Source organism: Watersipora subatra, chromosome 4, assembly GCF_963576615.1.
Source record: "Watersipora subatra chromosome 4, tzWatSuba1.1, whole genome shotgun sequence".
Lineage (NCBI taxonomy): Eukaryota > Metazoa > Bryozoa > Gymnolaemata > Cheilostomatida > Watersiporidae > Watersipora > Watersipora subatra.
In genome coordinates this window covers 11,113,464-11,128,758 of record NC_088711.1, presented here as the reverse complement: position 1 = coordinate 11,128,758, position 15,295 = coordinate 11,113,464, and the positions used below count along the sequence as shown (strand labels likewise).

Here is a 15,295-nt window from a genome sequence, read left to right as displayed (position 1 = left end):
GATACTTGACTGGTTCATTGCTCGCAGCATATCATAATAACTAGTACAGTTGTTATATGAGACAGACATCTGTTTAGAACACAAATTGAAAAGATTCTACATTGTGGAAGCCACTTATTAACGTTGAAGTGCTCAGTGTAAATGACATGGTACTCATTTTACTAAAAACGTTTAAACATCGCACATCGATATAAGTTAGTTTGTTTTTAGCGATGTAAAATAATATCATTATTTTACATTTTCAACATTCTCTTATAGTGACAAAAATTCACAAATTCGCACTTCATTGCATTTCAGACATTTGCAAATCTAGTTGTGGGCTTCAGAGCATGCTATGTAACAAGCATATGCTTCACATGAAGTCAATTCAACTTGGGCAAATTGTAAATATGTTCAAACTTGAACATATTAACTTAGCAAAAGAGCAGAGAGGAAAATTTTTGAAGGGAAAAAACAGGATTTTGGGAGACAAATGCAAACAGAGAAAGAACTTGGTATATAATTGTCACATGATATTGAAATTAATAGTTAAAAAACGAATGACCTACCAAGGAGACACTCTTTCATAAGTCTGATGTTAGGGTAGGTGGTCGAGCCGCATACAGTCGCATTGTAAACACCGGCTGTCAAATCCCAGAACATTCCGCCAGCAAGATTGTGCTGTTTGATGTACTCGCACTACATGCCATAGAAGAGTCAAGAAGTTCCATAACAATGAGCTAATACTGGAATAACTCATTTTAGTACCAGCATCTAATTAAAAGTTAACAAACATAAAAACACATAGACACTGAAAAAATGAAATCAAGATAAAACAAAAACAAGTAAAAATCAAAATAAATATAACAGCATTTAAGTTGAAGTAAAAGAGCTAAAAAGATAATAACAGGGAATATACAGTAGAGTAATGAGTATAACAACAGGGAATATACAGTAGAGTCATTAGTATAACAGCAGGGAATATACAGTAGAGTCATAAGTATGACAGCAGGGAATATACAGTAGAGTCATAAGTATAACAGCAGGAAATATACAGTAGAGTCATAAGTATAACAACAAGGAATATACAGTAGAGTAATAAGTATAATAATAAGGAATATACAGTAGAGTAATAAGTGTAATAATAGGGAATATACAGTAGAGTCATAAGTATAACAACAGGGAACGTACAGTAGAATAATAAGTATAACAACTGGGAATATACAGTAGAGTAATAAGTATAACAACAGGGCATATACAGTAGCGCCATAAGTATAACAACAGGGAATACACAGTAGATTAATAATTATGACAACAGGGTTCAGAGCCATGAGAATTATAGAGAACCTTGGCAAGAAAGCTGGATTCACTACCATATGAAACCCAAACATCTCCGCTCCAGGAGTATGCTGCCCACTGGTCATAGTCCCACCGCGCGTTCTCACTGAAATTGCTGTCCATGCAGAGCTACAATGTGCAATAGCCAGATTTGATTGGTTGCAGTAACAGAGGGAGTATCTGCCTTGGAGTTAGATCTTGACGATATGGCAATTTAATTGTTTTGTGGCAACTTGTAAACTATACAAGTTTCAAAGTCGTCACCATTTAAAGATACTGGAACTAAAATGCACAGGACTTTTAGTCATATAATAAGCTCATTCCATGGCCTTTCATAAACGATTCTAAATATCACAAACACAAAACATTTTCTTTTCAAATTAAAATATACAAATAAATATTAACAAAAATTTACAAGCTTTTTCACATAATAATAATATGGCAATATATTGCAAATAGATTATTTACTACATCGAACCGTTGGGTGATTTTTGGAAACCGCGAAGCTTTGCTTGAAGTACAGATGTTATTGAAGTTAGTAAGAAAGAAAGCCTTGAAATTTACCATATCATCTGAAAATGTCTTAGAAAGAATTCTTGGATCTACAAAAGATACCTCCATAGATGTGCGATAGCCTGTTCTCTTAGATACAGTGTCAGTGCCTGGAGCAGCTCCATTACTGGCATCTCCCGGAGAGTTATTGTCCGGATCAGCCATATTCCACGCGATAGACCAAAGATGCATCCCTAGAGTAATTTTTCTTGCAGGAAAACCTCCACTTATCCAGTACTGAAGGGCATAGTCCTATAGCAAACAAGTATCTTACTAAAATGAGCTTATATACATAAGGCACACAATTAATTGATTGCTAAAAACTGTAAACATTGATTTGTTAAAACTGATGACCCTCAGTGAGGTGAGTGCAGTAGCTAGTAATAGTCAAAGAATGACTTTCAGTCAGGTGATTGCAGTAGCTAGTATTAGTCTAAGAGTGACCCTCAGTCAGGTGAGTGCAGAGGCTAGTATTAGTCAAAGAGTGACTTTCAGTCAGGTGAGTGCAGTAGCTAGTATTAGTCAAAGAGTGACTTTCAGTCAGGTGATTGAAGTAGCTAGTATTAGTCTAGGAGTGGACCAGAGTTTTGCACAGAACATGCCACACCATTGCTTATAACATTGCAGATTGAATTCATTACCAAAACCTTCAAAGAAGTTCCTAAGTGACTCGTGTTCTATAGATGACTAAATAAATAGATTTGTACGAGTATTTCACCATTTCTGTTTAGCAGTTTAAACAAATATAAACAGAAATATCACAATACACAACATAAAAACAATCCTACAAACACACTGGTTCTATTCTATAGACTTTGGAAAGTCTGCTGGTATCTGGCACAATAAGGGGTGAGTATCTGGCACAGTAAGGGGCAAGTATTTGGCACAATAAGGGGCGAGTATCTGGCACAGTAAGGGTCAAGTATCTGGCACAGTATCTGGCACAGTAAAGGGCGAGTATCTGGCACAGTAAGGGGCGAGTATCTGGCACAGTAAGGGGCAAGTATCTGGCACAGTAAGGGAAGGGTATTTAGCATAGCATCTGGCACAGCAAGGAGCAAATATTTGGCACAATATCTGGCACAGTAAAGGGCGAGTATCTGGCACAGTAAGGGGCGAGTATTTGGCACAGTAAGGGGTAAGTATCTGGCACAGTAAGGGGCGGGTATGTAGCACAGTAAGGGGTGAGTAAAAGGAACTACAGAAGATTTGTGAATATAGCCAGTGTTCTTACCACATTCTTAGTGCGCGACTCGTCTGCTTGCCTTTCACTGAAGTACATTGGAGAGCTGTGCTCCAAGGTTGGTGACATGTAGTTGTAGAAATAAAAGGCCATCACGTGGAGCAAGTCGAGGTACCTGAAGGGTTTAGTTAAGTGATAACTCGAACACATATAATATTCCTGTGAGCAACGCTAACAATATATGTATTATGTTATTCAGTGAGAGGAATCTCAATCGATGAAGAACACTATAACTAATATCCACGGTGTTTTAATTAGCAGTTACTAGCAGTTAGCCAGCAGTTGAGAGTTTGAGAGGCTGGTTTTCAGAAACTACACAGAGTTTTGAAACCAAATATTTATGGTGACTTGGCAGATGATACAAATTATATGCGTGTTAAGTTTGGACGAGATTGGAAAAACATGAAGAAACACATAGTATTAACATGGACTATGTCCATGCGTGTGTAGGTCTACTATCCCCACCTACACACGCATGCGTGTTAGTCCTAATAATGTGAGACTTATCTTTATCAGTGACTAGCACTGATCTGGCACAGTAAGGGATGAGACTATATCTTTATCTTTATCAGTGACTAACACTGATCTGGCACAGTAAGGGGTGAGACTATATCTTTATCTTTATCAGTGAATAACACTGATCTGGCACAGTAAGGGGTGAGACTATATCTTTATCTTTATCAGTGACTAACACTGATCTGGCACAGTAAGGGGTGAGACTATATCTTTATCTTTATCAGTGAATAACACTGATCTGGCACAGTAAGGGGTGAGACTATATCTTTATCTTTATCAGTGACTAACACTGATCTGGCACAGTAAGGGGTGAGACTATATCTTTATCTTTATCAGTGAATAACACTGATCTGGCACAGTAAGGGGTGAGACTATATCTTTATCTTTATCAGTGACTAACACTGATCTGGCACAGTAAGGGGTGAGACTATATCTTTATCTTTATCAGTGAATAACACTGATCTGGCACAGTAAGGGGTGAGACTATATCTTTATCTTTATCAGTGACTAACACTGATCTGGCACAGTAAGGGGTGAGACTATATCTTTATCTTTATCAGTGAATAACACTGATCTGGCACAGTAAGGGGTGAGACTATATCTTTATCTTTATCAGTGACTAACACTGATCTGGCACAGTAAGGGGTGAGACTATATCTTTATCTTTATCAGTGAATAACACTGATCTGGCACAGTAAGGGGTGAGACTATATCTTTATCTTTATCAGTGAATAACACTGATCTGGCACAGTAAGGGATGAGACTATATCTTTATCTTTATCAGTGACTAACACTGATCTGGCACAGTAAGGGGTGAGACTATATCTTTATCTTTATCAGTGAATAACACTGATCTGGCACAGTAAGGGGTGAGACTATATCTTTATCTTTATCAGTGACTAACACTGATCTGGCACAGTAAGGGGTGAGACTATATCTTTATCTTTATCAGTGAATAACACTGATCTGGCACAGTAAGGGGTGAGACTATATCTTTATCTTTATCAGTGACTAACACTGATCTGGCACAGTAAGGGGTGAGACTATATCTTTATCTTTATCAGTGAATAACACTGATCTGGCACAGTAAGGGGTGAGACTATATCTTTATCTTTATCAGTGACTAACACTGATCTGGCACAGTAAGGGGTGAGACTATATCTTTATCTTTATCAGTGACTAATACTGATAAAGATGGCGCAGTAAGGGGTGCGGCTATATCTTTATCTTTATCAGTGACTAACACTGATCTGGCGCAGTAAGGGGTGAGGCTATATCTTTATCTTTATCAGTGACTAACACTGATCTGGCACAGTAAGGGGTGAGACTATATCTTTATCTTTATCAGTGACTAACACTGATAAAGATCACTTTATCTGGGTTAATCCGTGATAAAGTGAGATTTATTAATATGGATGAGAAACAGTGACCATAAATTGTAAAAACTGGTATCGGAGTCATTGCGCTTTACACTTACATTGGGACGATAACTTCGATCGATAATAGCGCCCAATTTCGAAGTTACTATGTCATAATATATGCCTTGAGATGATTAAAGAGAAACCTGATATTTATGGCTGTTAGCAATTGCTGGCACAAAAGAGGATTAAAGCAGCTTGTAAGCGTTGAAGATTTGTAAATGGCTGCCACTCATCAGCTGTAATTTAATCTGTTTGCTCCACGGATTATTCATACCCCACTCTGAAAGCTAAAGGCGTGACATAAGGAGTTGCGATTCCAAGCTAGAAAACCCAATTTTCTGCCACGAGTTTCTGACACGAGATATTAGTAAGAATTGTGAGCGATGTTTAGAGTAGAGGTAAACAGGGTTTTCACAGATCTAAACAGAAAGTCACACAGCAACTGACAAAAATTATGACAAATATCTAAAAATTCAATCAACGAATACTTACGGTCCAAGTTTGTCTTTTTCGTACCCGCTGTCTATGGCATCCTTTTCTGGTGAAACGGATGCAGTGAGGAGCAAGCGTGTGTTGCCACTGTTGCTGGCTTCCTCTTCAAAAGCTTCCATCAGCTCTTTACAGAATAGAGTGAATCGTTCCTTGTCCTCGGCAGCGCCTCCCCGATCAGTGGGAAACATCCAGTACAGGTCAAGGCCATCCACAGAGCTAGCCCTGCACAAACGGGAAAGTCCTGTGTAACAATGGTATCATATGGCTTATTAATTATGGTTTATTTGTCTACTTTGAAACACCTGGTCAGGTGTTTCACAGCAGCTAAAGTCACCCTCAAACAGGTGTTTCACAGTAGCTAATGTCACCCTCAAACAGGTGGTTTACAGTACCCTCAGGTCACCCTCAAACAAGTGCTTTATAGTAGCAAATTCCACCCTCAGACAGGTGCTTTACAGTAGCTAATGTCACTCCAGCCTATTGCTTTATAAAATTTTATGTCACTCTTAATCAGGTTCTTGCCGTAGTAAGTGTTAGTCTACGAGTGAACAAGTGTTTTACCCATAACATACCATGACTTTCAAAAACACTCAGGCAATTCACTTGACATGATCTCACGGGACTACATTGCTGCTTCATCTCATGTAAAATACAAACACGGCGAGTATCTTGGGCCGATTGCTGACCTAGAGTAATCTGAGATAGCTGCCTTAATCATCATCAATTTTTAACCAATCACATCACAGTAATTCCTTGTAGCAGTGTTTCTACAAATTTATCGCAGCAATATATATAATTATATTTTAAAATATTATGCTCACCGTAAAAACTGAACTGCGTGGGTGATAAATGTTGCTCTAGTTGAAGTGTTGGTGACCACTTTAGTAAATTTTGTGCTAGCCTGAAGCCAGCCTCCGACAGACAAAAGCACCTTGAGGTCAGGGTTGCTGCTTTTCAACGCCACCAACTCTTGAACAAGTGCTAGCAAAACAAAGTTGAACTATTAGGCACTGTAAATGACACAAGAAGAAACAAACAGGTGAATATTAAAGTAATATAGTGTTATACTGTAGAAAGATATCCTGCGCAACCTAAACACTAAGTTGTTCCTTCAACGTTGTTATCTGCACTCGGCTGTTGTAGTCAGGTGAACTGCGTCATACAATATTTTTGTAGTAAAATCTTTGGTAGTCCCCATATTGCAGTAAGTACAGATGTAAGTAACAGCTTTGATTAGTGAGTAAGTATTGTGATCGAGCGGGTCATTGGAATCAGCATTATTTAAACAACCATACCTTGTGTCACAGATCAATATGCTGCACCGCTGAGGCTCTTCAGATAAAGCTACTCTTACTTTATCGCAAATAAAGTAAACATTTTTACTATATTTTACTTGAAAAAAACATTTACTTCATCATTTTTACTTCATAGAGTCAAATTCTCACTTTTGAACACCAGCCCTTCATGTAGTCATGTTTAGACATGTAATTAGTGTATAAACATATCAATTTGCAAAAAATTTCCAATCTAATGCAACTGATTTGCATGCAAAGGTGCACAGAGCATGCACTAATAATAAGAATGATGATATGAACAGAACAATAATAATAACAGTTCCTGTATAAACTACGACAGACTCTAAGAAGCGAACAAGTGTTTGAGAGCCTTACTGTCATCATTTGGCTCCAACCAGGCTAAGACACCATCTGTGATCTGAATGTAAGAGTGGATGATATGCGTGCACAGGTGCTCATCAATGGCAGCAGTAGTGAACTGATAAGGAGGGTCTCTGTATTGACCCCAGTTGGTTGTATAGCATACCATAGCATAACCTGCAAGAAAGGTCAAAAGAATCAGAACAAAGGCAGGTCATAGAGGTGAGTAGGAGATCAGGTGAGCTGAAACTAACAAGCACATGTCTTATTCTGAACCCGACATGAATTCATAGAATAAAGATAAAAAAGGATGAAGAAGGATGAATCATCATGTATCACTATATGATACTCGATGACTCATGCTTTGTTCAAGTGTGACTCAATCTCCTGAGATCAGCATTCGGCATCAAATATTGAAAGTTAAAACATATAATGCAGCAGTTTGAAAACATGCGATGCGATAACTAAAAAACATATGATGCAATAATTAGATATAAAAAATAGTTCCACAATTTACAAGCAAAGCTAAGACAGCAAAATTTTGCCATGAACCAAGTACTTGAAGCTCTGGAAGACTTAAACACATATCACTTTGACACAACCTCCGTGTATGAATGCACTAGAGCCTACAGAGCTAGCTCTGGAAATGAAGGAAATGAAACAGCAGGTAAGAAGTCTACAGGTGTTGTGTAGCATCTAACTATGTGTCATAGTTGAGAGCCAGTACACAAACCAGCGGGCACTGTTTAAAAATAGAAGGTCCTACATCGTTGTTAGTAACATTTGATGATACGCTGCAGATCAGCACACAATATGCTGCAGATCAGCACACAATATTCTGCAGATCAGTACACAATATGCTGCAGATCAGCACACAATATGCTGCAGATCAGCACACAATATGCTGCAGATCAGCACACAATATGCTGCAGATCAGCACACATCTTACTTTTACATGTGTGCTTAGCAAGATAAATTCATTTAGGTTAGTTTTAAAGTTTTTGTTATGTAGAGTCACAAAAGTGTGGCATCCCAAAAGTGTTCCCCTCGAGTCTCTCTCACACCGCTGTTAGCCACTAGATCAATCTTGAAGGTAAGAACTCTATACAGTACTGCCTATACAGTAAGCCTCTCTCACTGACGTTAGTCACTGCGTTTGTGTCGAAGGTAAGAACTCCACGCAGTACTGTACATAATGTTACAATTCGCCACACATCATAACCACTAGATAAATATTTGTTACTTTGTGATTGTAGGTGATGAATTAAAACAATTAAAAAAACATTTTCTTATCCTAATATCCTGTTTTTAGGTGTTTTCTTCAGTGGGTGGAAAATGTATTAATTTGTATTTATAGTTGTTTTATATAGGAAAAAGTAATCTGAGATACAAAATAATTGATGTACAAGCTCGACCCCGGAATGCATTAACCTCATATGTCGAGATAGGACTTTACAACAAAAAAACATGCAGCTAGATACTCTATATGTAGAGATAATAACTTCAAAAGTTTTGAAGTGTATGCATAGATAGATGCCACAGTACTGAAATTTGGTTATCTACCAACATAGCCTCGTTGTTGTCATGCTCCGATCCACATGAAAAACACCTTATTATTTTTAAATACATCTTCAAAAATTCCATGAGAGACATCCGTGTGTCATTTTGAGGCCTATGATAAGTTGCATGTTTTTGTCTGCCGTAGAGTAAATAAGCAGTCAGATGCTATAGTGAGGTGACACTAGTTTACGCAGTACCTACACCAGTTTACGCAGTACCTACACCAGTTTACGCAGTACCTACACCAGTTTACGCAGTACCTACACCAGTTTACACAGTACCTACACCAGTTTACACAGTACCTACACCAGTTTAGACAGTACCTACACCAGTTTACACAGTACCTACACCAGTTTACACAGTACCTACACCAGTTTACACACTACCTACACCAGTTTACACAGTACCTACATGGCTAAAGTGATGCTGTTCTGTATACTGTGACTCACCATTAAACCACTCAGGAGGTCTGGTTGCTGGCGGAGTAGTGGAAACCTCAACAGTTGTGACTGCGGGTTCAGTGGTCACAGTCACAGGCCTTCCACCTAGTATACGATACAACTTGATTAAAGGATAAGTTATTAATGTAAAACCGGCCTATGCTTGTCTTGAGGAACAATACCCCCAGGCATACAGAATAGCAAAATGTGGTTGTTTATATACAAACTATGAGAAGTTCATGAAAAAACATTTTAGGTAACTTTTTACGGTCAGTCATTGAAGGTCATTAGTCATTGAAGGTCATTAGTCATTGAAGGTCATCAGTCGTTGAAGGTCATTAGTCGCTGAAAGTCATTAGTCGTTAAAGGTCATTAGTCGTTGAAGGTCATTAGTCATTGAAGGTCATTAGTCATCGAAGGTCATTAGTCATTGAAGGTCATTAGAGGTCATTAGTCATTGAAGGTCATTAGTCATTGAAGGTCATTAGTCATTGAAGGTCATTAGAGGTCATTAGTCATTGAGGGTCATTAGTCATTGAAGGTCATTAGAGGTCATTAGTCATTGAAGGTCATTAGAGGTCATTGGTCGTTGAAGGTCATAAGTCATTGAAGGTCATTAGTCATTGAAGGCCATTAGTCATTGAAGGTCATTAGTCATTGAAGGTCATTAGTCATTGAAGGTCATTAGTCATTGAAGGTCATTAGTCATTGAAGGTCATTAATCATTGAAGGTCATTAGTCAGTAGTCATAGCATAATACGCAAAATGGTTTAAGATAACATATATGTACATATAAAGGTTTCAGTTAAATGTACTCATGACACTATCTACAAAGACAGTATTTGCTGTAAATATGTTTATTTAGGAAGTAAGGCACAAATATAACAAAAAAAATTTTTTCAGAACTTTTGGATCAAACATAGCTAATAAGATTATATTTTACATATCAAAACAGAAAAAAAACATTATTATTAGTTGAAATGCTTGAATGGCAACTTCGAATATATTACATTTAGTTTAATAGTTTGGCCTAGGTATTTCCTGCATAATATTTGTATAAGCCAGGCTATTTGTACTCATACAGGCTTTATATAGACCTTATACAGGGATTATATGTATTGATAATCATACAAGCATACCTGTGTATTGAGTTAGACAGTCTTTCAGAGCGTTTATCAGAGGATATTCTCCTTGATTACAAAATGTTCCTCGAAAGTCATCAAGGTCAAGAGCCCAAAACATGCCTCCCATCAGCCCATGGTCTTTAATATACTGACACTACACATACAAAAATACCTGATCTTATCACTGTGCAACATAAACACTTTATACTCGGTATTGAGGTCACAACCTATGTAAAACAGCGACCGAAGTACAGATAATGAGAGAACAACTCCCTTTCATCTCTTTTACCTTGAGGTTAACAGCTGCTATATCATCATAAGCTACCCAGTAGGTGCCGTGGTACGCGTAGGGTGATTGGTGGTCAGGGTCCCACTGCTGGTTGCTGAATACTTCAGCATTAGAGCAGATCTCATAATAGGAGGCGTAGCCTGCCAATGTAAGCCTCACATTCTCAACATACAAACCAATCATAGTATTAAAATTTCTAGCAATCTACCTCTACGAACCTTTACCAAGCCGAACTGACAAAAAAACTCTAATTATGTTTGATTCTATGAAACAGCCATCGTAAAAACAATTAAACCAAAATTTGCCAGCTGTTGATGTCAAACTGTTCCACTTTTAGGATGTCAACAGTAAATGCATTATGGGACACTCGGTAGAGATCAAACTTTCTCTTTGTAAAGCATTTTTCCTCTCTAATGTAATTGTGAGATAATAATATATACGTAACGAAACAAGTCTTTGGGAATAAAAGGCACCAATTGCTCTATGGGAAAGACAGCTAGTCACGCTGGCGATAAACTATTTTTGCTGACGTACAGGAGAATGAGCGCTACTTCTATAACATTAAAAACATACTAAGTAAGTACGTAAGTAAGAACATACTAGGCCATAGTTTGTCTAACCTCATCACATCATAACTGTAGTGTACTAAGTAAGTACGTAAGTGAGAGCATACTAGGCCATAGTTTGTCTAACCTCATCACATCATAACTGTAGTGTACTAAGTAAGTACGTAAGTGAGAGCATACTAGGCCATAGTTTGTCTAACCTCATCACATCATAGCTGTAGTGTACTAAGTAAGTACGTAAGTAAGAGCATACTAGGCCATAGTTTGTCTAACCTCATCACATCATAGCTGTAGCGTACTAAGTAAGTACGTAAGTAAGAGCATACTAGGTCATAGTTTGTCTAACCTCATCACATCATAACTGTAGTGTACTAAGTAAGTACGTAAGTGAGAGCATACTAGGCCATAGTTTGTCTAACCTCATCACATCATAGCTGTAGCGTACTAAGTAAGTACGTAAGTAAGAGCATACTAGGCCATAGTTTGTCTAACCTCATCACATCATAACTGTAGTGTACTAAGTAAGTACGTAAGTGAGAGCATACTAGGCCATAGTTTGTCTAACCTCATCACATCATAGCTGTAGTGTACTAAGTAAGTACGTAAGTAAGAGCATACTACGCCATAGTTTGTCTAACCTTATCACATCATAGCTGTAGTGTACTAAGTAAGTACATAAGTAAGAGCATACTAGGCCATAGTTTGTCTAACCTTATCACATCATAGCTGTAGTGTTAGCTTTTACAAAGTCATTTGCTCAAGCATATTTAGGTTTAACGACTAATCACGGTTACCCAAATTTCATTACTTGTCTTCAGGATATGTTGAATCTGACTCCATATTGTTTTATGTAAAAACAAACTATCAGCAGTATGAAGGCTACAGATGTTCTAGTTTAGATTAAAAACGATAGCCAGGGTTACAATATTTTAACTAAACAGTTTATTCAAGAAAATGCCGCTATGTAGGCTTGGTTCAGACCATTATTTTTGGATAATCAATTGTGCATTTCAATTCGCACGAGCAGTTGTGTCCCTGATTATTTGCGAGACAGCAATTTGCAAAAAAAGTTCGACTTCGAGCAAATTGCATCTTGGCCAGTTTCAATAAATTTTCCCACTTCAATCTATAAAAAATACCGTTTTGCAAGAGACACTAAAAATGAGTTGCTGATTTCCTATTATTAAAAAGATTGAGCAAAAGGAAACAGGCAGCAAAGTTTTTTGTTCTTGCGCTGTTTACTTTTTGTGTCATATAAAACTTGATATTTCCGTACCTCTTTCATAAATTGTATTTCATCAACAGCAAAAACCCTCCGTATTTATACAAAAGATAATGACTACCACAAACATGTAAAAATGAAGAACTTTTGTTGTTAGTAAACAAAGTCCTTGACTCATCTCTTTTGGAGTGGAGGGACAAAATTACATAATGAGCCTAAAATTTCGCCGACGCACTAGATTCACATCAATCTTAGCCCAGCATAGCAAAACCACGACTAAGCACGACTGCGCAGGACAATGCTCGAGTGGAGTGCGCACACGATTTAGTTGCACCATCATGCGATTTCATAGCTATTTGGTTCACATCAATCGCACACCTGTGCAAGTTTGCATAGCAGAATGCAACCCCTCGTACGCCATACATATGACATCGGTCAGAACTAGGCCTTAGATTGGAACATGTTTCCTTCTGCTCATAGAAATGATTAGGTTTACAATAACCTTTTTTATTTTTAATTAATCTAAAGGCAACTTTTATGTCTATTAGTGAATACCACGGTATTTTAAATAGACTTAATTGTAATCTATAATTACTAGCTTGATAAATACTGTTATGTTTTTAGTAAATATATCACATGTTAATAAGATAAAATTTACTTGTTTTATAATATAAGGTCAAAATATAAAATCAAACTCATAATCAAATAAGACAAAGTTGAATAATAGGTGTTTATACATTAGAAAAAGTGTAGCTGCGACCTACCCGGCTCTCCGGTGTATGATCCTTGACTGCCAGCACCTCGAGCCGGGGCTCCGAGACCATTATTTGAACTATCAGTCAGAGTAAAACTTCTACCATAAGCTGGTATTCCCATGACTATCCGCTCTCGGGGAAATCCATTATCAATCCAATAATTGACTGAGTAAACCTGAGGGGTAATAACGGATGAGTATAACTGGAGTGGCTCAGAACCTGGTCACTTGAGGGGGGGGGGGAATTTTCTGTTTTTGTCACATGTCTTGCACATGCCCAGTTGCATTTAATCATGTATCAGTTTTAATATTAGACACTGGCCACAATGCTATATTCTATCACAGAAATATTGCAATAACCCACTACTAATAACCCAATACTGTTAAGAAATATAAGATAAGATATTATGCAAAAATGTGCATAAACAGTTGCAGAATCTTGCATAAGATTATTGTACACAGAGAGGTATTTGGAAAATGTATAGAAAAATAGAGAAATGTATAAAAAAATATAAATCTCGAAAAAATTGGTAAGATTTGGCATGAGATATTAAATATTACACAAAAACAGAAAATTCCCCCGTCACGTGACCAGGTTCTGAGCCACTCCAGTTATACTCGTCCAGTAATAACAAAGAACTATAGCTTCTGCATATGCCTGCAAGAAGTGTACAGGACACTTGCTCGGCGCCCTATACAAATTCACAACATTAAACAGCAAAACTCAGACTATTTGCAGGCAGTTAAAACTATGATGTAAATCGACTCACTGTAGTTGGTTATTACCTTACTTACAGATTGCATCATAATTCAATGTGCCCCTAATTAAAAATTTTTTAAAATGAAAAATGATTTGGTACAAGCTATATTAATCAAAAATAATTATTTTAGGAACCACCATTTTTTGGAGTTAGACAAGGTGGAATGGTGGAACAGCAGAACTGTTTATTCTGCACACACTAGCCAGCCAATACATAAGGTGGTCAAATAGTGTACACTGTAGTTATTATTTATCTCCAACCTATGAGATGTTTCTTAAAATACCTCCAAGTATCTTTAACTTCTTAACCCCACAGTACCACATGTGACATACACGTGACACACATATGTGTCACATGTGACACATATGTGACAAATATGTAAAAACAGTTTGTAAAATTGTCCTACCATAGATATACCTTTAGATGAAAAGCTTTCACTTATTTCAAAAGCAGTAATATTTTACCTACAAAATGATACTAAAGTTGATTGGTTTACAGCAAATCATGTGACCTCGAGGCCCTTTTTATTTAGTTTACTCCAAATTGTAAGTAACTTGTTAAGATCACCAGAACTATCGAGCTCGAAACATTATTATATGTCAATATATGGCACATCATAAAAACTAGCTTAATAATATACAGTTGCATTTTTACTTTTGTATTATAAAATATAAGTGCATATTGATGTAAATTGCAGAAAAACATTGAATATCCTAATTAATTTTTAGTCTGGGTACTGCTGGGTTAAATTAGATGTAGGAATAACCAGTTACTCAGCAGGTGTTTGAAAATGTTTGCATTTTATAAGTTACTAGTACCCTGGCAGTCTTGTGTGCAGTGAGAGATCATCAGGTGTAATAACTATAGCTAGAATTATTCTAAAAACAGAACGTGGTCAATTAGTGCAGTTGTTGGAGTGTGCGTTTATAATGCTGAAAGTCATGGGTTCGAAGTCTGTACCGGGCTACCTTTTTCCAATAGTGGCTTCGATTGGACATAACTTGTATTATTATAAAGATTACCTCGTCAAATGCTTGTTTATACTGATGTTGTAATCAGCATATTTGATTGGTGGAGATGTTGTAATCAGCATATTTGATTGGGGGAGATGACCAAACCATGACAAACACACTAACAAATGAGAGAGAAATTTTAGTTTTTAACTGAAGCAAAACATGCAAGAAGCAAAGTACTAGCCACTGGCAGCAAAAAACTAACCTTTGGCAGCACTTATCATGAGCACCTTATTTCATTACGAAGGCTGTCAGTGAAAATATATGACAATTTTTGCATAGTGCAGATGTTGTTAAATTGTGTATCCAGTGGAATGTTATCAGATAATCAAAGATACTTAGAGCAAGAGCAAATGCTGCCGGACCTCCT

General features: G+C 37.2%; 1 protein-coding gene across 1 annotated transcript in view; it reads right to left on the bottom strand.

Annotated features, from left to right (window-relative positions):
* The window catches only part of LOC137393921 (probable chitinase 10), a gene marked incomplete at its 5' end in the record, with an annotated part of 42,982 nt that overhangs the window by 14,441 nt on the left and 13,246 nt on the right, over positions 1-15,295 (bottom strand). The window contains 11 exon segments of the mRNA XM_068080635.1: positions 549-678; positions 1,327-1,446; positions 1,933-2,121; positions 3,104-3,227; positions 5,542-5,763; positions 6,363-6,522; positions 7,212-7,373; positions 9,206-9,301; positions 10,336-10,474; positions 10,610-10,749; positions 13,162-13,327. Coding sequence (XP_067936736.1) covers positions 549-678; positions 1,327-1,446; positions 1,933-2,121; positions 3,104-3,227; positions 5,542-5,763; positions 6,363-6,522; positions 7,212-7,373; positions 9,206-9,301; positions 10,336-10,474; positions 10,610-10,749; positions 13,162-13,327 — 1,648 coding nt within the window.